General features: G+C 38.2%; 2 protein-coding genes across 2 annotated transcripts in view; both read right to left on the reverse strand.

Moving 5' to 3' along the window:
• LOC108785742 (protocadherin gamma-C5-like) overlaps positions 1 to 23,150 on the reverse strand; it is a 225,342-nt gene that overhangs the window by 100,539 nt on the left and 101,653 nt on the right. The gene's annotated exons all lie outside the window — the stretch shown is intronic.
• Positions 15,135 to 22,853, reverse strand: LOC108785721 (protocadherin gamma-C5-like). The gene is made up of 2 exons (XM_018554855.1): positions 20,281 to 22,853; positions 15,135 to 15,164 (listed from the first exon to the last, which is right to left on the reverse strand). Exons 1-2 carry the CDS (start codon positions 22,708 to 22,710, stop codon positions 15,135 to 15,137), a joined length of 2,460 nt encoding a protein of 819 aa, XP_018410357.1. The 5' UTR covers positions 22,711 to 22,853.

A 23,150-nucleotide genomic window follows, 5' to 3' on the forward strand; every position in this document is an offset into this window, starting at 1 on the left:
GTAAAATTTGACATAAAATATATAATCACTACTCGTAAGTAGACACACGCTAGCTCTGCATAATTCCTTCAAGATCAGTATGGGATTTTTAGCAAGGACTCACAAAGCTGAGGATGGACTACCTATTTGATTCACACAGTGATAAGAATGGATTTTAAGCTAAAATTTTATTAGATGTAGGAATTTTATAAAGTTAACTGGTCAATATCTAAACGAACACATGCTGACCTAAGTTGCACTTTAAGTGTGTAAGGTCTGTAAAAGGTGACACTAGACTTATATCCACATAAAACAAAGATGACCAATGATACAAAATCTCTATCACACATGATTAAAGGAACTATGTGCTGAATTTACAGACTGCCACTTGACTCTTGAAAATTGCTACCTATCTGGCTATCATGCTGATACTCTCTGAAACCTGTACTGCGGCTATTGCTAGGTCCATGTCTATGACTCCCTTTGGCAAGTCCTTTTTGTTTTGGAGAGATCCAGAAAGCATTGCGATTAATCCCTAATGTACACTAGCACCCAGTACTTATCTGTACTCTGCCTAAATTCTCCATATGTTTCTTACACAATAAACAACAGCCAAATCAACTTTTCAATTTTCTTCAGTCCTATAAAAAGTATTTTTAAACTGCCTCTGGCCTTTACATTCTGTCACACAACCGTCTACAATCATAACATTTCATCCTTTTGTCAACATTCCCAAACATATGTATGCAACATAATAAAATGGACCAAAAAGACCACCAAAAGCCTTGCCTGTTTTTGTTATATATGCAAAAGGTACAATATTTGATTTGCATAAAATAAAATTATTATGAAAAAGGATTCTCCACACAGCTTCCTAGCTGGCTCACCCATTTGCTCATTAATTTCTATATTCTATGCCCAGTTTTGTCTTAAAGAAATTAGACTGTTATACAGTGAATTGATTGTACTACTCAGCTGAACAATGCCCTAACCATTTGTGATTTTTTTTTTAACAAGCAGAAATGAATTTACCTTTTTCAGGGTACATAGGGGTCTGTGACAACATGGCATTTGTAATTGTTCTTTACTATTGCATGTTCCTTAAATCTGTGAAACCCTAGAAATCTCTCCTTTGTAATGATAGTGCTGGAGAATGTTACCGGTGCCTGTGTTTACTTGGTTAGTAGACTATCTTGCTCCTTTTGAGCAACCGCTACCTTTTGTGTTAGAAACTTTTTCTTGCCTGGACATCCTGCCTCACATTACTGAAGAAGATATACTGCCCCCCTACTGAGTTAGTTTGTTGCGCAGCAGCAAAGTCTTTTTTCTAAACACCCATCCTGCTCCGTAGTTTAGCACATGGTACTCTCCAAGGGGGTGTAGCTGTTTATTGTTGGCTGGCTTCTGATTAGCTACAGGTCAAAACCAATTAGAAAGTGGCAATGAGTAGTCTTCAACTGCATTTGCAATTTATGTTCCTTTTCTGGGCATATTAAAACAAGAGTCTTAGTTCTCCTACACTGAAGTCAGGTGAAGTACCTAAATCTCATTCTGGTTGATTGGTGTGAATAACAGAGATGCCACAGACATTTGAGTGAAGTAGAATGCTCTTAAACACACAGAAGAAGCAGCCTTGACCTTTATTGCGACACAATTATATTAGCGTGCAAGAAATCTATCGTTTGAGGAAACTTACAACAAATCAGTTCTCTATTTCTCTCGGTGCCAGCTATGCCACTAGTATCCATGACAATAACACAGTAAATGTAAAAACACAATAAGTGCAATAATACAATTATTGCCAACTGGTTACAAACACAAAATTGACAAGGAGTATGCCATATATCAGTTGGAAGGACTGTCCCTTATTTTGAACCAAATCCCTATGCCGCTCTTTCCTTCTCAGCTGTTCCTCTTTTTTGGCCTGATGTACAAATATCTATGAAAAGATTCTATTTCACTACCAAAAGTATTATCCTGTACTAATACCTTTAGAAAAGCCGGTATAAACGAAAGGTAGAGGTGAAAAAATCAATTCTGGGTTTAATACATTATTTTGGCATATACATTCTTAGAAGAGAAGTAAAGCCAAACTTTTTTGGCTTTACTTGTCTTTTGGGAGTACATTTACTTAGTACTCCTGTATGGTGACATTGCAGGGGCAGCCAGGGAGGATTCCAACAATATTGTTAGGTTCCACCAGGCTGTCTGATTGACAGCTGATTCCACCTCTCTAGAGCCAGAGCCAGCTGTGCCAGCCCCCTCCCCTGTGCCTCTCTCTAATGAGCGATAGAGAAATAGAGAGGGGCTGGGTAGCTCCCTGCGGGGAGTGGTGGCTTTATTCATGGGGGGATCCCTGCGGGGAGTGGTGGATTAATTCGTGATTGCTCAGCTCTTGGTATATAAACTGGAGTGCGACAGCTACAGTGCCCCATGTTGGCTCTAAGTATTTTAAAGAGTATATTTTAGTCTCCCAATACTTCTCCTTTAATAGTTTGCATAACTGGGGATATGGCAGGGGTGTTTACCTTGCCTAAACACATTGTGCTGCAAGGTGTCCCACTTTATCATCCCAGAAGCTTGGAAGGTATAAATAAGGAGTCCGTGTATGGCTGGTGCTAGGATGCAGAATAATGCAATGGAACTATATATCCACACATCTTTTCTTGTGACAAAAATAACACTTGTGGTTATTTGCAAATAACATGGGCTGCAAATCGCGAATACATTGGTCACAATTAACCATATCAGACATTATTTTCACCAGACAAGATTTCTAAGTGCCTTGTTTCCTTCCATCATTTTATAAATAACTCATACATACATAAAAAGCAAACCACATAAACTATAATATATAGGTTACAATAAAGAAATATTAAGTGATATTAGGCTGTTTGTTGTCAGAGTTATAATAATCCAACAGAAGGAACATTTATTTAAAGGAGTAGAAGCTGTCAGTATAAAAAGTGGTTTACAATCGGAAAAAAATTAAGCTTGTATGCAACAATAAAGTTTGTGACTAATGAATAAAGGAGTAAAAAGAAGGGAAACCATGCTCTACAAAAAAGCGGTGGAACTGCAATAAGGCCACTGAAAAAGGCTATGCATAATGAGCCTTGTTATTACATATTTGCTGTTGGCATCAACAATCTTAAAATATTCTTATGAAACATATTTTACAGCTAAATATAATAAAAAATGTATATTATGTTATTAACATGAGAAAAAATAAAGGCATCTCACCTGGTTTATTGCATTAAACCAGCTGTCAGAAGTGGACTTAGGTTCCGCTATTTGAGGAGTATTTTGAAATTGTGTAAGTGTTGAGTCTGGAATATATGCTGTTGCAGGGAAACAAGGTGGATAACAAGATCCTGGAGGTTCTGAGGGAGCCATCCTTACTTCCATGTACTTTAAAGTTCCATCTGTGTTCAGGTAAAGTGTTGGTTTATATTGATCCATATAGGACGCAGGAAGGGATTTGTTTGGGAAACAAGAACCACAACTGCTGTCATTATTCTTTTTAAGGCACCTTACTAATAATATCACAAAGGTTACCAAGGAAACTAAGCTGATGGCAACCAAAGAAATTATTAGATACATGGTTATGTTTGGTGCTGATTTAGAATGTGTAAGAGAATCATGAGATTTGGGGTTTTCCTGAGCAATATTCTCCATTATATTTACAATCAGAGTGACTGTAGAGGATAATGACGGCTCCCCGTGGTCACTGACTAAAATGACAAGTCGATATTCTGCGTTATCCATCTCCTGTAATCCTCGCAGAGTTCTGACTTCTCCTGTATATTCAGAGATTTGAAACAAAGCTGGACTGCCCGACTGAACAAGACTATAGATGAGCCAGGCATTGTGCCCAGAATCCAGATCCACCGAAGATACTTTACTGACTAAATAACCAGCAGATGCAGAATGGGGAATGGTCTCTTGTGCAATGACTTCCCCTGAGTTCTCTGGGTATAATATAGACGGATAATTGTCATTTGTATCCTGAATAAATATGAAGACTGAAACATTGGAAAACAGCGTTGGGGATCCAGAATCTTCTACTCTCGCAGTAATCTGTAGAACCTGGAACTGTTCATAGTCAAAAGAGCGCTGGGCATAAATATTTCCAGTGTCAGCGTTGATATAGACAAATGAAGAGACAGGAGAGCCGTCTATGTGGTTCTCTGCTATAGAGTAAATGAGCTTTGCATTATCTCCCTCATCTGGATCTCCAGCAGACACTGTACACAACAGTCTGCCAGGTTCATTGTTTTCTGATATGAATGCATTGTAAGCAGACTGTAGAAATGCTGGAGGATTATCATTAACATCAGCAATATTAATGATGATTGTAGTCTGGCTGCTTAAAGATGGAGAGCCCAGATCAGAAGCGATCAGCGTAATAGTATATTGTGAGACTTTCTCCCTGTCCAGATTTCCACTGGTGACCAGTGTGTAATAGTCTGACATAGGCTGGCATTTAAAGGGTACATTTGGTGATATCTCCAGTTTGACCTCCCCATTTTTACCAGAATCCTTGTCTCTGACTGTGATAAACCCAACAACTGTTCCTACCGGGGCACTTTCAGGCACTTCATTATTTTTAGAAGTAAATACAATTTCTGGTATATTATCATTCACATCTTGCACCTCAACCTGGACAACACATCGTCCCTCTAGAGTGGGCGATCCTTTGTCTACAGCTTTCACAAATAATTCATATGACTTTGCAGTTTCATAATCTACAGCCCCTCTGATAGCTATTTCTCCTGTCATTTCATATAAATTAAATATTTCCTTTGCTGAATCCAATGTATGGTCATCAAACGAATATAATATTTCACTATTTGCACCCTCATCTAGGTCTGTAGCATTTAGCTTTATAACAACTGTTTTCAGAGGTAGATTTTCCATTAGCCCTACCTTATAGCTTGTCTGATTAAATACCGGTGCATTGTCATTAATATCTAAAACAATAACATTAATCTGAGTAGATCCTGATCGGGGAGGTTCTCCTCCATCAATGGCAGAGAGAATAAGCCTATGTTCTGATTTCTCTTCTCTGTCTAGATTTTTTTCTAGTACTAATTCTGCAATTAACGTTCCATCATTACGATATTTTTCTGCTAAAGAAAAATAAGGGTTTTGGTTTAAGTTATAATGTCTCACACCATTTTTCCCCACATCCAAATCTTTAGCAGAGGGCAAAGGGAATCTTACTCCTGGACTTGTAAACTGTTCTGTCATTTTTATTATCTGATCAGTAAGAGAGAAAATAGGATAATTATCATTAATGTCCAAAATCTCAATTTGCAGGCGAAAAAGCTCCAGAGGATTCTCAGCTGTAACCTCTAAATGCAGCAAACAGCTGGATCTAGATCCACACAGGACCTCTCTATCAATCCTCTCTTGTATAGCCAGAGCTCCATGTTTCTGGTCAATAGTGAAATATTTACTGCTTTCTTCAGATCCCAAACTCAGTCTCCTTTTATTAATATCTGCAAGGTTTAAGCCCAGATCTTGAGCTATATTCCCTACAACAGTCCCTGGATCTGACTCCTCTGCAACAGAATAACGAAGCTGCCCAGAGACCCAGCCCCAGCTACAAAGGAGAAGGGAGAAAGCTACTTGCCATTTCCAAGCATTTGAGAAGCATTTGCAGTCCATGTCTTTAATCCCTCTTATGAGAATCAAGTCCTTTTGTAATCCCAGTAAGTATTCCAGCTGAGTTTAAATGATTTGTTGTATATAAAACACCATATTCCCTGCATTGAAAATATCCACAGGGTTTTCATCGGAGCAGCAGCTCTTCTTTGTGTGTGAGGAAAGAGATGGGAGGGTGAATCACTGAGCCAGGGGGAGGAGAACACATCTAACATGAACAGATTCACAAGGGTTTCCTTAGAAGCAAACTGAATGGACTAGCCTGCCCTCTTCTGTCCAAAAAGTAGAAATACAGCCTTATTTTTTTTAAACAATGCTTTTTATGCACTCAAATGTTAACAATCAGTTACAATTAAAAAATTATATTGTATTCACGATTTTAAAAAATAACCGTTAGCTGCCTTACGTAATAAAGTATATTTACAAAAGGAAATGAAAAGAATGACAAAAATTACGAGTTTATACTTTTGATTAAAATGTTAGAGGGGCATAGAAATAATTTGGTGAGGTTTAATGTATTTAATGTGGCAGTGAGTGTTACAGTGTGGTTAACTTAAACAGCATTTTAAAACTATAACTTAGAGCATTCTATGCAACAAGGTAGGAAGCTTAAACTACTAACACTGTCCAGGAACAATTTTTATGGGCCTCATTCCTCAGCCTGATATGGTTTACATAGAAAACTGTGGTGGTTTGGGATCTTAAACAAGAAAAAGAGTGCTGGCTTTGGACAGGAGATGACAGTTTGAGCCTGGGCAGTTTAGATAAGGAGACATGAAAGCTTCCTCACGGTCTGTTCTATTTAGAGGACAGCAACCCAAGTGACCATGCTGTTTTCTACACAGTCAGTATATGGGCTATAATCCCTGGCTTCCAGGAATAGAAGTACATGATCTCATTTGATGTAATCTGCATTTCTGATGAATGGGAGGGGAAGGAGGGCAAAGAAGATCTCAATTCACACTTGTCCCTCCTGTAAGACAAGAGCATAAAGGGGGATGGGGTATATCCATCCCACCCTTTACAAATTGATGAGTTATGAGTTATGGTGGTCCCAGGCTTCCTATACCAAAGCTTTTTCTTAAGTAGGGTTTCCTACAGCAAGTGGGGTGTAGTACATCAGCAACTAGATGAAAAAAAAACAAAAAAAATTGTTTTTAGCAGTCCAGGGCCAAAACAAAATATTCTTTGCAAAAACCCCAATTTTTTTTTTCAAATATCCAGTATAAAGTGTGACTAAGCAAAACACAGATCCAAGACAAAAAGATATGTCACAAGTTAATCAAAATCCTAATTTCTGATTACATTTTTTTCAAGTTTCTGTACATTTTTAATATGTCCAAGCATGGAGCATACTTACTCAATAGAAAATCAGAATGGAACAAAAGGAAACCAATTAAAAAAAAATATATAACTGCCTGAAACACATTATAAATGATTCATTATAAAATCAGAGACATCACATTTCACTCTATACTAATATAACAATTATAGTGGAGGGATCTTGATGTTTGAGTAGCCAAGGAATATAAAAAGCCAGGGGCTGACTCAACCCATTAATCTCTATATAGAGTTGTACTCATAATTCTACATAACTCTGGGACACAGACCACATACCTTATGCAAAACAGCACCAAGTGAAGCTTTAAAATTTGGATTGATTAGACCAAAATTGAACTTTTGAACTTTTTTGGTCACAATAATAAATGCTATGTTTGGATAGGAGTCAACAAGACCTATAAAGGGATGTACATTATCCCTACCTTAAAGCCTGAAAGTTGGGCAGCTTTACACATGCAAAAAAAGGGCCTCATTCACAAATATCACAAAAAATGTCAAGACCTCATTGATAACAAAGCGGCCCATACATAATATTAAGAAGTAAGGGCATGCAAACTTATTAGGCCAGGTTATTATTTTTATTTTTGATATTTTTAAAATAATTGTGATATTTCATGACATTTGATGGTTTAACATGAATCATACTAAAAATAAAATAAATTTGATGTGGTCTGATATCTCATATTTTCTTAAAAGGGTCTGTATATTACAAATTCTGCCAAGGTAAGTAAACTTATGAGCACAGACTATAACTAAAATTTCACTTTCTGGGTAGACTGAGCCTTAAAGTGATATTAAAGTCAAAAGGTTTTTAAGCTTTTTAAAATGCTGATGAAATCACTTACAATGGATGCTGCTCATTGATGTTTATTTTTTGTAATTTCCTGCAGGATCAGCTGGTTCCCCAAGCACTGGCCCTGATATCTTTTTTTTAGGGTGCTAGGTCCTATGAAGCCAGCTTTGTGTGTGCTAGTAAGCTGTGTGTGTGGATAATGTGTTGTGTTGATAATTTGTTTTTGTTTCCTGCAGAATCAGCTGGTTCCCTAAACACTGGCCCTGTTATCCTTTTTAGGTTGGCTCCTTGCCTTGTAGGGTCCTTTGGAGCCATCCTAGTGTGCTAGTAAGCTGTGTGTGTCCCCATAAACACACAGGCATAGCAAGACAAGCCACTCTCCTGCTTACTGCTCCCGACTCCCACCTCCTGCCTTCTCCTTCCTCCCTTCTCCAAGCTAGTGCATGGACAGCTGCTGGATACTGTGTTGTCCCTTATGAGGTTGTGCTGGACAGGAAGTTCAGGGAAGTGGGTCTGGAGAAGTTGGAATCAGCTGTTCAAAAACATGATGACTGTAAGTGCTTGGGCAAAACTTTTAGGAAATACTTTGCTGGGCAATGTATATATGATTGATCGGGATTCATTATTGAAGAAAGTTTGAGAGTGTAATACTACTTTAAAGTTATATTATCCTAAGATGTTATATATTTTGGGACATCACATTTTGAGTTAAGGACTAAATGGAGGAGGCAGAATGCTCATAACCACACATAGAAAACACAACCTTGAACCTTATATTGATGTTGTTTGATAAGAATTAAAGTGTATCTGAAGCCACAAACATGTTTCTAGTTTTGGACAGAGTGGAAAAGCATTAGAACTTCTGGTGGGTTCTTGTATGCCAGACTTTGGCAGAGAGATTTTCCCTCACTTCCTGTCCTCAGTTTCAACGGACAGAAAGTGAACACAAATCTGCAACAGTGACACAAACAGAAATACAAATCTGACAGGGGTTCTAGCCTTCTCTACTAAACAAAAGCATTTTTTATTTCTGTCTGTGATGCTGTTGGAGCATTCTTCATTCTCCTGCCTAGTAAAATATTGTCAGAAGGCTAGGAAGTCAGGGTGATATTGTTGACACAAGTGACCATTACAAGTTTACAGCAACACTGATGAGATGTTATTACTAATGCAAACTACATACCCCACAGTTCCAGTAATGTTTCAATATTTTACAACTCTTTTGAATCCGGTTCTACTTGCATATGTGTTCTTCATGTAGTGACTTTATATTACAGTGAAGCACAAAACCATGCCATTTTTGTTTGATAATGCTTTGGCAAAACACACAACTATCCAACAACTATCCAAGGTCGCCCAGCACAGCCAAGGCCCCCCATGGGCAGTATATTACACCTATGCCACTGGCACATGCCTGCTGCTTTTGATATGCCATCCAGTGCACAAGAAGCCTGCTGAGCACCATAGACAACAACTTACCTCTGTGCAATCACCAGGAACCCAACAGTGTTATAATTTACAAGACAAGAACGTCAGAAAGGCCATTTAGCCACTTACTTTTGTCCAGTAACTCCAACTTACTTCTCCTTCCCTCCCCTGTTTGCTGTCAACCCATGCCCTGTAGTGAAGTCACTTTGCCGGCCCATTCTCCAACTATTGCCTCAGCTACAGCAATTGTGAGTTGAAGAATAGGGAGGGCACAATATTTGCCCCACCCTGTGATCTCATTACATAGCCTGAGACACAATCTCAGTGAGGCAACTAAGTAAAAAGCAGGACTGTTCCAACAAATTTGGGGCAGTTAACATGTATGGTTAGAAGATGCCAAAATAGTTACAGACAGTTTTTTTGTAGGTTTCCATCATGCTAGACACCAGGAATGCTGCTAGCTGATATCACAATGACACTCTAAATGTTATTACACAATAAATATACTGCATAAAGTAAGTTTAGGCTAAGTCTAAGTTAAGGCTATCCAATATCCCAGGTCAGAAATGCTGCTTCCTATTGCTCTAATATTCAATGTGTATGGTTTCTTATCAATTGCAATGTAAATATATTTTTGAAATCTTTTTCTACATGGTCAGGTAAGCACAAAGCTCTATTGTGTGTGTATCTCTGTTATTCAACTGCAGCCAGTGCTGTTGAATCCCTTTAGAGCAGTGACGTCATCTTGGTGGCACTGCTAAGGCATAGTCTGACCTGAGAGAGTTAATGTCCATGCGCCACAGGAACAGGCGAATGTTATGAGTATATATAGTATAGTATATGCATTCAGTGGCCACAATGTGCTACTAGATAATACATTCAACCTAAAAAAAAAAAACCTAATAGCATTCATTTTTGTCCCATTCACACAGAAAAAATGTATATGCAGTTTCACAAGATAAATGGCATTACAAGTTTGTTATAAATACTCCCTTGTGTTTGTCATTAGGAAACTAGTAATACATTTTCTGCAGTACTTTAGGTGTATTTAGCTTTGATACAAGTTGTACAACATTGAGTAAATAAGCCAGGAAGCAAAACCTATAGAATTAATATAGCTAATATACATTATAAAAAGGCAGAGCTACAAGCAGACCACTCCAACAATAAAAAGCCTATTTTTCAAAGCTACATTAGCTTACTGTGGGGAACAGAGACAATGAACTACATTTTTGACTATACAAAACATTTTGTGTGGTATAACACCTTACATTACAAAAATATAAAATGTGTAATTGCAAAATATAGTATAAAAATATAAATGATAGCAAACGAACAAATATAATAGCTTCTCACCTGATGTATTTCATTAAACCAGCTGTCAGAAGTGGACTTAGGTTCTGCTATATGAGGGTTACTTTCACATTTTGTAAGTGTTGAGTCTGGAATATTTGCTGATGCAGGAAAACAAGGGGGATAACAAGATACTGGGGGTTCTGGTGGAGCCATCCTCACTTCCATGTACTTTAAAGTTCCATCTGTGTTCAGGTAAAGTGTCGGTTTATAATGATCCATATAGGATCCCGGGAGGGATTTGTTTGGAAAACACGAACCACAACCACTTTCAATATTATTTTTAAGGCACCTTACCAATAATATCACAAAGGTTACCAAGGAAACTAAACTGATGGCTACCAGAGAAATTATAAGATACAAAGTCATATTTGGTGTTGATTTAGAATTTGTAAGAAAATCATGAGATTTGGGGGTTTCCTCAGCAATATTCTCCATTATATTTACAATCAGAGTGACTGTAGAGGACAGTGAAGGCTCCCCATGGTCACTGACTGAAATGACAAGGCGATATTCTGTGTTATCCATCTCCTGTAATCCTCGCAGAGTTCTAACTTCTCCTGTATATTCAGAGATGTGAAACAAAGCTGGACTGCCCGACTGAACAAGACTATAGGTGAGCCAGGCATTGTGCCCAGAATCCAGATCCACCGCAGACACTTTACTGACTAAATAACCAGCAGATGCAGATCTGGGAATGGTCTCTTGTGCAATGGTTTCCCCTGAAATCTCCGGGTATAATATAGAGGGATAATTGTCATTTGTATCCTGAATAAATATGAAGACTGAGACATTGGTAAACAACTTTGGGGATCCAGAATCTTCTACTCTCGCAGTGATCTGTAGAACTTGGAATTGTTCATAGTCAAAAGAGCGCTGGGCATAAATATTACCAGTGTCGGAGTTAATGTAGACAAATGAAGAGACAGGAGAGCTGTCTATGTGGTTCTCCACTATGGAGTAAATGAGCTTTGCATTATCTCCCTCATCTGGATCTCCAGCAGAAACTGTACACAACAGTCTTCCAGGTTCATTGTTTTCTGATATGAAGGCACTGTTATCAGACTGTAGAAATGTTGGAGGATTATCATTAACATCAGAAATATTAATGATGATTGTAGCCTGGCTGCTTAAAGATGGAGAGCCCAGATCAGAAGCAATCAGCGTAATAGTATATTGTAATACTGTCTCCCTGTCCAGATTTCCACTAGTGACCAGTGTATAATAGTTTGACATAGGCTGACATTTAAACGGTAAATATGGTGAGATTTCCAGTTTGACCTCCCCGTTTTTACCAGAATCCTTGTCTCTGACTGTGATAAAACCAACAACTGTTCCTACTGGGGCACTTTCAGGCACTTCATTATTTTTAGAAGTAAATACAATTTCTGGTATATTATCATTCACATCTTGCACTTCAACCTGGACAACACATCGCCCCTCCAGTTTGGGTGATCCTTTGTCTACAGCTTTTACAAATAATTCATATGACTTTGCAATTTCATAATCTACAGCCCCTTTGATAGCTATTTCACCCGTGGTTTCATATAAATCAAATATTTCCTTTGCTGAATCCAATGTATGGTCATCAAATGAATATAATATTTCACTATTCACACCCTCATCTATGTCTGTAGCATTTAGTTTTGTAACAACTGTTTTCAGAGGTAGATTTTCCATTAGCCCTACCTTATAGCTTGTCTGATTAAATACCGGTGCATTGTCATTAATATCTAAAACAATAACATTAATCTGAGTGGATCCTGATCGGGGAGGTTCTCCTCCATCAATAGCAGAGAGAATAAGCCTATGTTCTGATTTCTCTTCTCTGTCCAGATTTTTCTCTAGTACTAATTCTGCAATTAATGTTCCATCATTACGATATTTTTCTGCTAAAGAAAAATAAGGGTTTTTATTTAAGTTATAATGTCTCACACCATTTTTCCCCACATCCAAGTCTCTGGCAGAAGGTAAAGGAAATCTTACTCCAGGACTTGTTATTAGCTCAATAATTTGTATTGCCTGATCAGTAAGAGAGAAAATTGGATAATTATCATTAATGTCCAAAATCTCAATTTGCAGGCGAAAAAGCTCCAGAGGGTTCTCAGCTGTAACCTCTAATTGCAGCAAACAGCTGGAGCTGGATCCACACAGGATCTCTCTATCAATCCTCTCTTGTATAGTCAGAGCTCCATGTTTCTGGTCAATATTGAAATATTTACTGCTTCCTCCAGATCCCAAACTCAGTCTCCTTTTATTAATATCTGCAAGGTTTAAGCCCAGATCCTGAGCTATATTCCCGACAACAGTCCCTGGATCTGACTCCTCTGCAACAGAATAATGAAGCTGCCCAGAGACCCAGCCCCAGCTACAAAGGAGAAGGGAGAAAGCTACTTGCCATTTCCAAGCATTTGAGGAGCATTTGCAGTCCATGTCTTTAATCCCTCTTCTAAGAATCAAGTCCTTTTGTAATCCCAGTAAGTATTCCAGCTGAGTTTAAATGATTTGTTGTATAAAAAATACCATATTTGCTGCATTGAAAACATCCACAGGGTTTTCATCGGAGCAGCAGCTCTTCTTTGTGTGTGAGGAAAGAGATGGGAGGGTGAATCACTGAGCCAGGGGGAGGAGAACACATCTAACATGAACAGATTCACAAGTGTTGCCTAAAAAACAAACTGGATGGACTAGCCTGCCCTCTTCTGTCCAAAAATTAGAATTACATCCTTATTTTATAACAATGATTTTTATACACTAACATTTTGAGAATCAGTTAAAATGATTACATAATATTTAATTCACTATTTTCAAAAATAGCCATATGCTGCCCTATGTAATAAAGTATATGTAAAAAAAGGAAATGAAAAGAATGATAACAATTACAAGTTTATATTTTTGATTAAAATGTTAGAGGGACAATTCCAAAATGATATCAATATAATACAATAAGAATATGCAATAACAGTTTACAGTAAGTATAACATTGTATATTTTGAATGCATAGAAAGAATTTGGTGAAGTTTCCTGTATTTAACATGGCAGTGAGTGTTACAGTGTGGATAACTTAAACTTAAGTAGGACGTTTAAACTACTAACACTGTCCAGGAACAGATTTTCGGGCAATACCTCAGCCTGATTCATGCAGGATATAGAAAACTGGGGTGGCTTGGGATCTTAAACAAGAAAGAGAGTGACAATTTGAACCTGGGCAGTTTAGATAAGGAGACATGAAAGCTTCCTCACAGTCTGTTCTATTTAGATGACAGCAACCCAAGTGACCATGCTGTTTATAATATATATGGGCTGCAATCCCTGCCTTCCAGGAATAGAAGTACATGATCTCATTTTATGTAATCTGCATTTCTGATGAATGGGAGGGGAAGGAGGGCAAAGAAGATCTCAATTCACACTTGTCCCTCCTGTAAGATTATAGCATGGTGGGGGATCGGGTATATCTATTCCACCCTTTAAAAAACGATGAGTTATGGTGGTCCCAGGCTTCCTATAGCAAAGCTTTTTATTAAGTATGGTGCCCTATAGCAAGTGGGTGTACTACTACTGCAACTAGATTAAAAAAATAAGCTGCAATCACATATTTTGTGTCACTTGCAGGTATAATTTTACTCAATTTTTAGCTTTTATTGGAAATGACTTTTAACATCTAAATTTGTTTTTACATTTCAGTGACAAAATTATCTTTACAGAAACCCCAATTTTGGGGGAAATATCCAATATAAAGTGTGACTAAGCACAGCACAAATCCAAGACAAATGCTTAATAGTCACAAGTGAATAAAATACAAATATCATATTTATATTTTTTAGAAACATATCTAAGCATGGAGTAAACTTACTCACTAGAAAAGCAGTATAGAACAAAAACCAAACCAAACAAAAATTAACAGAATTAGGGATGCACCGACATATCGGCCGCCGAAACATATCAGTCGAAAATGGCACTTTTGGCTAAATGCCGAAAGTACCATTTTCCTGCCAATACATCGGCGCATCCCTGCTTTCTTTCCTCCCGCTGGGCTTTGCTCGGTGTCCCTGCGGGGAGGAGAGAAAGTGTGGCAGCCTGCCGAGCGCTGTGAGCGGCCGCTGTCTCTCCTCCCACACTGCTCAGCCTCCTATCACAGTCCGGCAGAGTGGTCTGTGGGCGGAAACAGGCCCTGTCACAGAAGGCTAAGCTCTCCTCCCTGCTCCCTATCACAGTCTGGCAGAGTGGTGTGTTGGCGGAAACAGGCCGCTGTCACAGGAGGCTGAGCTCTCCTTCCTGCTCCGCTTGCTCAGCCTCCTGTGACAGCGTGTCAGAGTGTTTGTACATAATTGAGGACATAGCATGTTGACTATATCCTCAATTATGAATGAATGGGGGGTGATCTATATCACCTCCTGTTCATTCATAGTTGTGGTTATAGAAAACACACAATGTTTTCATGTAATGAATGAACAGGAACATTCATAGATGATTCCTGTTCATTGATAACAAGGGGTACAGAAAAAGAGATAGAGGACTTTGTGTCCTCAATCTCTTTTTCTATTTTAAAAGGGAAATATCAGGGGTCTGTTTAGACGACCAATATATTTCCCCGAAGCCCCTAAAAGTAAAGTAAAAAATAAAAATATTTAATAAAAAATTAATAAATAAATACAAATAAAATATTGAAAACATTGAAAACATTTAAATAAAAAACATTTTCGGTTTCAGCCTGACAACTTTTTTTATTTCGGTTTCGTTTCGGTTTTGAAATTTCCATTTCGGTGCACCTCTAAACAGAATAACTGATTTTTATATTTTACTGGCACATTAGGTAGACAACACAATCTGTAAGTTCTCCATATGTCCAAGTATGGAGCAAACTTATTCAACAGCAAATCATTACGAAACAAAATGAAACCAATTTAAAAAAATTAAATATAACATCCTAAAACTTAAATTAAAATTAATATACAAATGAATATAACAATTATAGCAGAGGGATCTTGATGTTTGAGTATCCAAGGAATATAAAAAGACAGCGGCTGACATAACCCATCTTATAGAAGGAAGTACACTATCCCTACCATGAAGCCTTACGTGGATAACTGCTGATTTTGGCAAGAAGGGCACAGTGAAATTTATGAAAAAATGATGGTTAAATGAATGCAGTATATTATCAGATGATATTTGAGGAATATGTTCATTCATCATCCCACAAGGGGTACACCTGGACTTTTAACATGAAAATGATCAGAAGTATAAAGCTAAGTTGACCTTTCAGTGGATGCATATGAAACGAGTGAAGGTTCTGGCATGGCCATTACAGTCCCCTGACCTCAACAACATTGAGCCACTTGAGAAGATCTCAAACATGTTAGACAACCAAACATTTTACAGGACCTGGAGAAATTTCGCCAAAATTGGGCAGCTTTACACATGAAAAAAAAGAAAGAGCCTCATTCTAAACTATTGCAAAAAATGGCAAGACCTCATTGATGATAAAGCGGCCAATACATATTAAGAACTAGAACTAAGGGTATGCAAACTTATAAGGCCATTTTATTATTTTCATTTTTGCTATTTTTTGTAAATGTTTGTGATATCGCATGGCATGTGATAGGTACACTTGAATCACACTAAAACATAAAATACATTTGTTTGGTCTGATATCTCATGTTTTCTTAAAAGGGTCTGTAATTTACACATTTTGCAGGGTAAATAAACTTATGAGCACAAACAGTATAACTAAAATTTAGTAGGGTAGACTGGGTAGACTGGGTAGACTGAGCCTCAAAGTGATATTAAAGTCAAATGGTTTTTAAGCTTTTTAAAATGCTAAAGAAATCACTTACAATGGATGCTGCTCCTTGATGTTTAATTTTTTTAGTTTCCTGCAGGATCAGATGGTTCCCCAAGCACTGGCCCTGATATATATTTTTAGGGTGGCTCCTTGCCTTGCTGGGTCCTGTGGAGCCAGCTTTGTGTGTGCTAGTAAGCTGTGTGTGTCTCCAAAAACACACAAGCACAACAAGACAAGCTACTCTTCTGCTCCTCACACCCACCTCCTGCCTTCTCCTACCTCCCTTCTCCAACCTAGTGTATGGGCAGCTGCTGGAGACTGTGTTCCCCCTTCTGAGGTTGTACTGGAAAGGAAGTTCAGGGAAGTGGATTTGGGGAAGGTGGAAACAGCTGTTCAAAAACATGAAGACTGTAAGTGCTTGGGCAAAAACTTTAGGAAATACTTTGCTGGGCAATGTATATATGTTTGATCGGGATTCATTATTGAAAACATTTTGAGAGTGCAATACTACTTTAAAGTTATATTATACTAACATATAAAAGAGGGGAAAAAAGGAGGAGAAAAGAGGAGGCAGGAAATAAATATGCAGAATGCCCCTAAGGCCTTGATCACACCAAATGCGGAGCACATCCGGTCAGGTTTCTGCACACGCACGCTAGTCTTTTAGATGCGTTTTTGGCTAAAAAAATAATAATATTTTTTTTAAAGTTTAACATGGGCTTTCAGTGCGTTCCAGGCATTTGCATGCGTTTTTTATGCGTTTTTTATGCGTTTGCAGATCCAGAGCAGATCCAAAGCAGGTAAAATAGGGCCTGCTGCAGTTTTTTTACCTGCTTTGGATCTGCACGCTGCAATGTGAACTGGAGCTAAAAATACCATGGGAATACATTAGACACCGTTTTGATCCGGTCTGCACCTGCTCTGCTCCGCGCTTGGTGTGAACTAGCCCTAACCAGACACAGAAAACCCAACCTTGAACCTCCAATTGATGTTGCTTGATAAGAGTTAAAGTTATCTGAATCCACAAACATTGTTCTAGTTTTGGACAGAGTGGGAACGCATTAGAACTTCTGGTGGGTTCTTACATGGATGCAGGACTTTGTCAGAGAGGTTTGACCACACTTCCTGTCCTGCTGACTATGGTTTCACCAGACAGGAAGTGAACAGAAATCTGCAAGTGACACAAACAGAAATACAAATCAGATAGGGGTATAGCCTTCCCCTTCTCTACTAAAGAAAAGCATTTTTATTTATGTCTGTGGTGCTGTTGGAGCATTCTTCATTTTCATGCCTAGTGAAATATTGCCAGAAGGCTAGGAAGTCAGGGTGATATTGTTGACACAAGTGACCATTACAAGTTTACAGCATCACTGATTAGATGTTATCATTAATGCAAACTACATGCCGCCCAGTTCCAGTAATGTTTCAATCATGTACAACTCTTTTGAATCCGACACAAGTTCTACTTGCACATGTGTTCTCCATGTAGTGACTTCATGTTACAGTGAAGCACAAAACCATACAATTTGTGTTTGCTAATGTTAGGGCAAAACACACAACTATCCAAGGTCTTCCTGCACAGCCAAGGCCTCCCATGGACAGTACCTTACATTTACACCACTGGGACATGCCTGCTGCTTTTGTTATATCATCCAGTGCAAAAGAAGCCAGTTGACCACCATAGACAAACACTTACCCCTGTGCAACCACCCGGCAGCCAACAGTACTTTTCCTTCCCTCCCCTGTTTGCTGTCATACCACGCCCTGTATTGAAGTCACTCTGCTGGCCTGTTCCCCAACTACTGCCCCAGCTAGAGCAATCCTGAGTTGAAGAATAGGGAGGGCACAATATTTGAATGATCCAGTCACACAAGTGGTGAATTATAATTGATTGGCACAAGTTAAATGATAGTCACCACTTGCTGCACTGAAAAGTGCCTTATACTGTGATCTCATTAAATAGCCTAGGACACAGCCCCAGTGTGACAACTAAGTTAAACGTGAGATTGTTCCAATAAATTTGAGACAGGTGGCATGTATGCTTAGAAGATGCCAAAATAGTTACAGCCAGTTATTTGTGGGTTTCCCTCATGCTAGACACCAGCAATGCCATTGGCTGATATCACAATGTCACACTAAGGGGTCTATTCACAAAGCTGCCGAGGGCAGCCGAGTGAATGACCGATCAGAAGAAATGTTATTACACACTATATATACTGCATAAAGTAAGATTAGACTAAGTTTAAGGTTAGGCTATCCAATATCTAACCTTAGAAATGCTGATTTCGATTGCTCTCATATTTCCTGAATATGGCTTCTTATACCTTTTTGAAAGCTTTTTCTATGTGGTCAGGTCAACACAAAGCTCCAATGTATGTGTCTATGTGCACTGCAGCCAGTGCCGTTCAATCCCTTTAGAGCAGTGAGGTAATTTTAATGGCATCCGTAGCTCTAAGGCATAGTCTGACCTGAGAGAGATATGTCCACCAGTCGCACGAACATGCGAATGTTATGAGTATATTTTCTTTCCAGGTTGAAAGCAATATCAGGAAAATACCACATTACAGCCACTAAATACTTATTTCCTATGATCCTCAGCTTTATCTAGGGGCCACAATATGGTACTTCTGTATATTGCATTCAACCTGGAAAGAAAATATACTAATAGCATTTATTTTTGCCTCCATTCACACAAAACGAATGTATATGCAGTTTTGCAAGATGAATGGCACTACAAATTATTTTTAAATAATTCCTTATTTTTGGCATTAGGAAACTAGTAATACATTTCTTGCAGTGCTTTAGGTGAATTTAACTTTGAGACAAATTGTACAAAATTGATACAATAACAAAAATAAAATCAATTGAAATGGACAGAAAATTATATTTTGGCCCCTTTGCCATTGGCCCCTTTACCCTTGGACCAATATTAGTCTATGAGCAGCCATATCTAAACAGACAGGAGTCCATTTACTCCAGTCAGGTTCGAAAAACAAACAAAATAGAGAGTTTAATTTCCCTGGTCCCGATTATGCTGGGTCATGGGTAATCTGATGTCAACGGACATCTGACTCCCTATAGACCAACATGAGTCCAGTAATTTAGACTTTTTTTCCCCCATTGCAGGATGGTGGAAATCCATTGACATCTGTTCTGAACTGCTCCAATTATCAGGAAAAGATCCCCTTCTGAACAGAACTGAAGGTGCCTGTGTGTAAGGGACCTTAGTGTACATTGATAGTACATTGATAGTACATTGATAGTAATAGTGCATTGATAGTAATACAAAGATCGCATTCCTGTTGCTTGGAATTATCATGTGGCAATGTGGTAAGGTTTGTACATAATATTTAAACGTCCTAGAGAATAAATATTCTCTCAAGCTATTAAAGATGCCAGTATTTCATGAAAGAATACAAGCATAACTTTATTTTTTAAATCAAAATTATTAATGGAGACTAAATGATTTAGTGAATAAAACAAGCCAGTAAGTAAAATCTTGTTATAGGCATAACAAATATAAGCCATAAAAAGCTGGAGCTACAAGCAGACCACTCAAACAATAAAGAGCCTCATTTTCAAAGCTATTAGCTTACTGTGGGGAACAGGAACACTGAATTGAAATGTTGACTTTACGAAACGATTTGTGTGATATAACACCTTCCATTACAAAAAAATAAATGTTTCATTGCAAAATAAAACATAAAAATTTATATCAACTGGAAAAAAAAATAGAATCTCACCTGATGTACAAAAAAGTGGTGAGACTGCAATAAGGCCACGGAACAATGCTATGCATAATGAGCCTTGTTATTAAATATTTGCAGTTGGCATCAAAAATCTTAAAATATTATTATGAAAAATGTTTCACAGTTAAATATAATAAACAATTTAAATTATGTTAGTAACATGAGCAAAAATAAAGGCATCTCACCTGGTTTATTGCATTAAACCAGCTGTCAGAAATGGACTTAGGTTCCGCTATTTGAGGAGTATTTTGAAACTGTGTAAGTGTTGAGTCTGGAATATTTGCTGTTGCAGGAAAACAAGGTGGATAACAAGATACTTGAGGTTCTGAGGGAGCCATCCTCACTTCCATGTACTTTAAAGTTCCATCTGTGTTCAGGTACAGTGTTGGTTTATATTGATCCATGTAGGACCCAGGGAGTGATTTGTTTGGAAAACAAGAACCACAACTGCTGTCATTATTCTTTTTAAGGCACCTTACCAATAATATCACAAAGGTTACCAAGGAAACTAGGCTGATGGCAACCAAAGAAATGATAAGATATAGAGTCATGTTTGGTGCTGATTTAGAGTGTGCAAGAAAATCATGAGATTTGGGGCTTTCCTGAGCAATATGCTCCATTATATTTACAATCAGAGTGACTGTAGAGGACAGTGAAGGCTCCCCATGGTCACTGATTGAAATGACAAGTCGATGTTCTGTGTTATCCGTCTCCTGTAATCCTCGCACAGTTCTGACTTCTCCTGTATGTTCAGAGATGTGAAACAAAGCTGGACTGCCAGACTGAACAAGTCTATAGGTGAGCCAGGCATTGTGTCCAGAATCCAGATCCACTGCAGACACTTTACTGACTAGATAACCAGCAGATGCAGATCTGGGAATGGTCTCTTCTGCACTGATTTCGCCTGAGTTCTCTGGGTATAATATAGAGGGATAATTGTCATTTGTATCCTGAATAAATATGAAGACTGACACATTGGAAAACAGCTTTGGGGATCCAGAATCTTCTACTCTCGCTGTGATCTGTAGAACTTGGAACTGTTCATAGTCAAAAGATCGCTGGGCATAAATATTACCAGTGTCAGAGTTAATATATACAAATGAAGAAACAGGAGAGCCATCTATGTGGCTCTCTGCTAAGGAGTAAATTAGCTTTGCATTATCTCCTTCATCTGGATCCCCAGCAGATACTGTACATAACAGTCTGCCAGGTTCATTGTTTTCTGATATGAATGCATTGTAAGCAGAATGTAAAAATTTTGGAGGATTATCATTGACATCAGAAATGCTAATGATGACCGTAGCCTGGCTGCTTAAAGATGGAGATCCGAGATCAGAAGCGATCAGTGTAACAGTATATTGGAATATGGTCTCCCTGTCCAGTTGTCCACTGGTGACCAGTGTATAACGGTTTGACATAGGCTGGCATTTAAAGGGTAAATCTGGTGAGATTTCCAGTTTGACCTCCCCATTTTTACCAGAATCCTTGTCTCTGACTGTGATAAACCCAACGACTGTTCCTACTGGGGCACTTTCAGGCACTTCATTATTTTTAGAAGTAAATACAATTTCTGGTATATTATCATTCACATCTTGCACCTCAACCTGGACAACACATCGTCCCTCTAGAGTGGGCGATCCTTTGTCTACAGCTTTTACAAATAATTCATATGACTTTGCAATTTCATAATCTATAGCCCCCTTAATAATGATTTCCCCAGTGTTTCCATTTAAATCAAATATTTCCTTTGCTGAATCCACTGTATGGTCATCAAATAAATATAATATTTCACTATTTGCACCCTCATCTAGGTCTGTAGCATTTAGTTTTATAACAACTGTTCTTAAAGGTACATTTTCCATCAGCCCTACCTTATATCTTGTCTGATCAAACACGGGTGCATAGTCATTGATATCTAAAACAATTATATTAATCTGAGTAGATCCTGATCGGGGAGGTTCTCCTCCATCAATGGCAGAAAGAATAAGCGTGTGTTCTGATTTCTCTTCTCTGTCTAGATTTTTCTCTAGTACTAATTCTGCAATCAAAATCCCATCATTGCGATATTTTTCTGATAATGAAAAATAAGGATTTTGATTTAAGCTGTAATGTCTCACACCATTTTTGCCCACATCCAAGTCTTTAGCAGTGGGTAAAGGAAATCTTACTCCTGGACTTGTTAATAGCTCTGTAATTTTTATTACTTGATCTGAGACAGAAAAAATAGGATAATTATCATTAATGTCCAAAATCTCAATTTCTAGGCTGAACAGCTCCAGAGGGTTCTCAGCTACAATCTCTGAATGCAGCAAACAGCTGGAGCTGGATCCACACAGGCTCTCTCTATCAATCTTCTCTTGTATTATCAGAGCTCCATGTTTCTGGTCAATTGTTAAATATTTGCTGCTTCCTTCAGATCCCAAACTCAGTCTCCTTGTATTAATATTTGCCAGGTTTAAGCCCAGATCCTGAGCTATATTCCCCACAACAGTCCCTGGATCTGATTCCTCTGCAACAGAATAACGAAGCTGCCCAGAGACCCAGCCCCAGCTACAAAGGAGAAGGGAGAAAGCTACTTGCCATTTCCAAGCATTTGAGGAACATTTGCAGTCCATGTCTTTAATCCCTCTTCTGAGAATCAAGTCCTTTTGTAATCCCAGTAAGTATTCCAGCTGAGTTTAAATGATTTGTTGTATAAAAAAGAACATATTTCCTGCATTGAAAACATCCACGGGGTTTTCATCGGAGCAGCAGCTCTTCTTTGTGTGTGAGGAAAGAGATGGGAGGGTGAATCACTGAGCCAGGGGGAGGAGAACACATCTAACATGAACAGATTCTCAAGGGTTGCCTAAAAAATAAACTGGATGGCCTAGTCTGCCCTCTTCTGTCCAAAAATTAGAATGACAGCCTTATTGTTAAATATCAGGGAAATAATGCTTTTCATGCACGAAAATTTAAAATACAGTATGTTTAAAATGAAATAGATCACATTAACTTTCTAATTGAAAATCTAGTTAATAGCTGATGTATGTAGTAAAGCCATCAACTTTGTTAT

Source organism: Nanorana parkeri, unplaced genomic scaffold (genome assembly GCF_000935625.1).
Source record: "Nanorana parkeri isolate BGI_ZX_2015 unplaced genomic scaffold, ASM93562v1 scaffold176, whole genome shotgun sequence".
NCBI lineage: Eukaryota > Metazoa > Chordata > Amphibia > Anura > Dicroglossidae > Nanorana > Nanorana parkeri.

Coding starts and splice junctions, on each gene's coding strand:
- LOC108785721 (XM_018554855.1), bottom strand. CDS start 22,710: ATGGACTGCAAATGTTCCTCAAATGCTTGGAAATGGCAAGTAGCTTTC. Junction 15,165..20,280: donor GGTTTAATGCAATAAACCAG/GTGAGATGCCTT, acceptor CTTTACTTTTAG/GGGCTTCGGGGAAATATATT.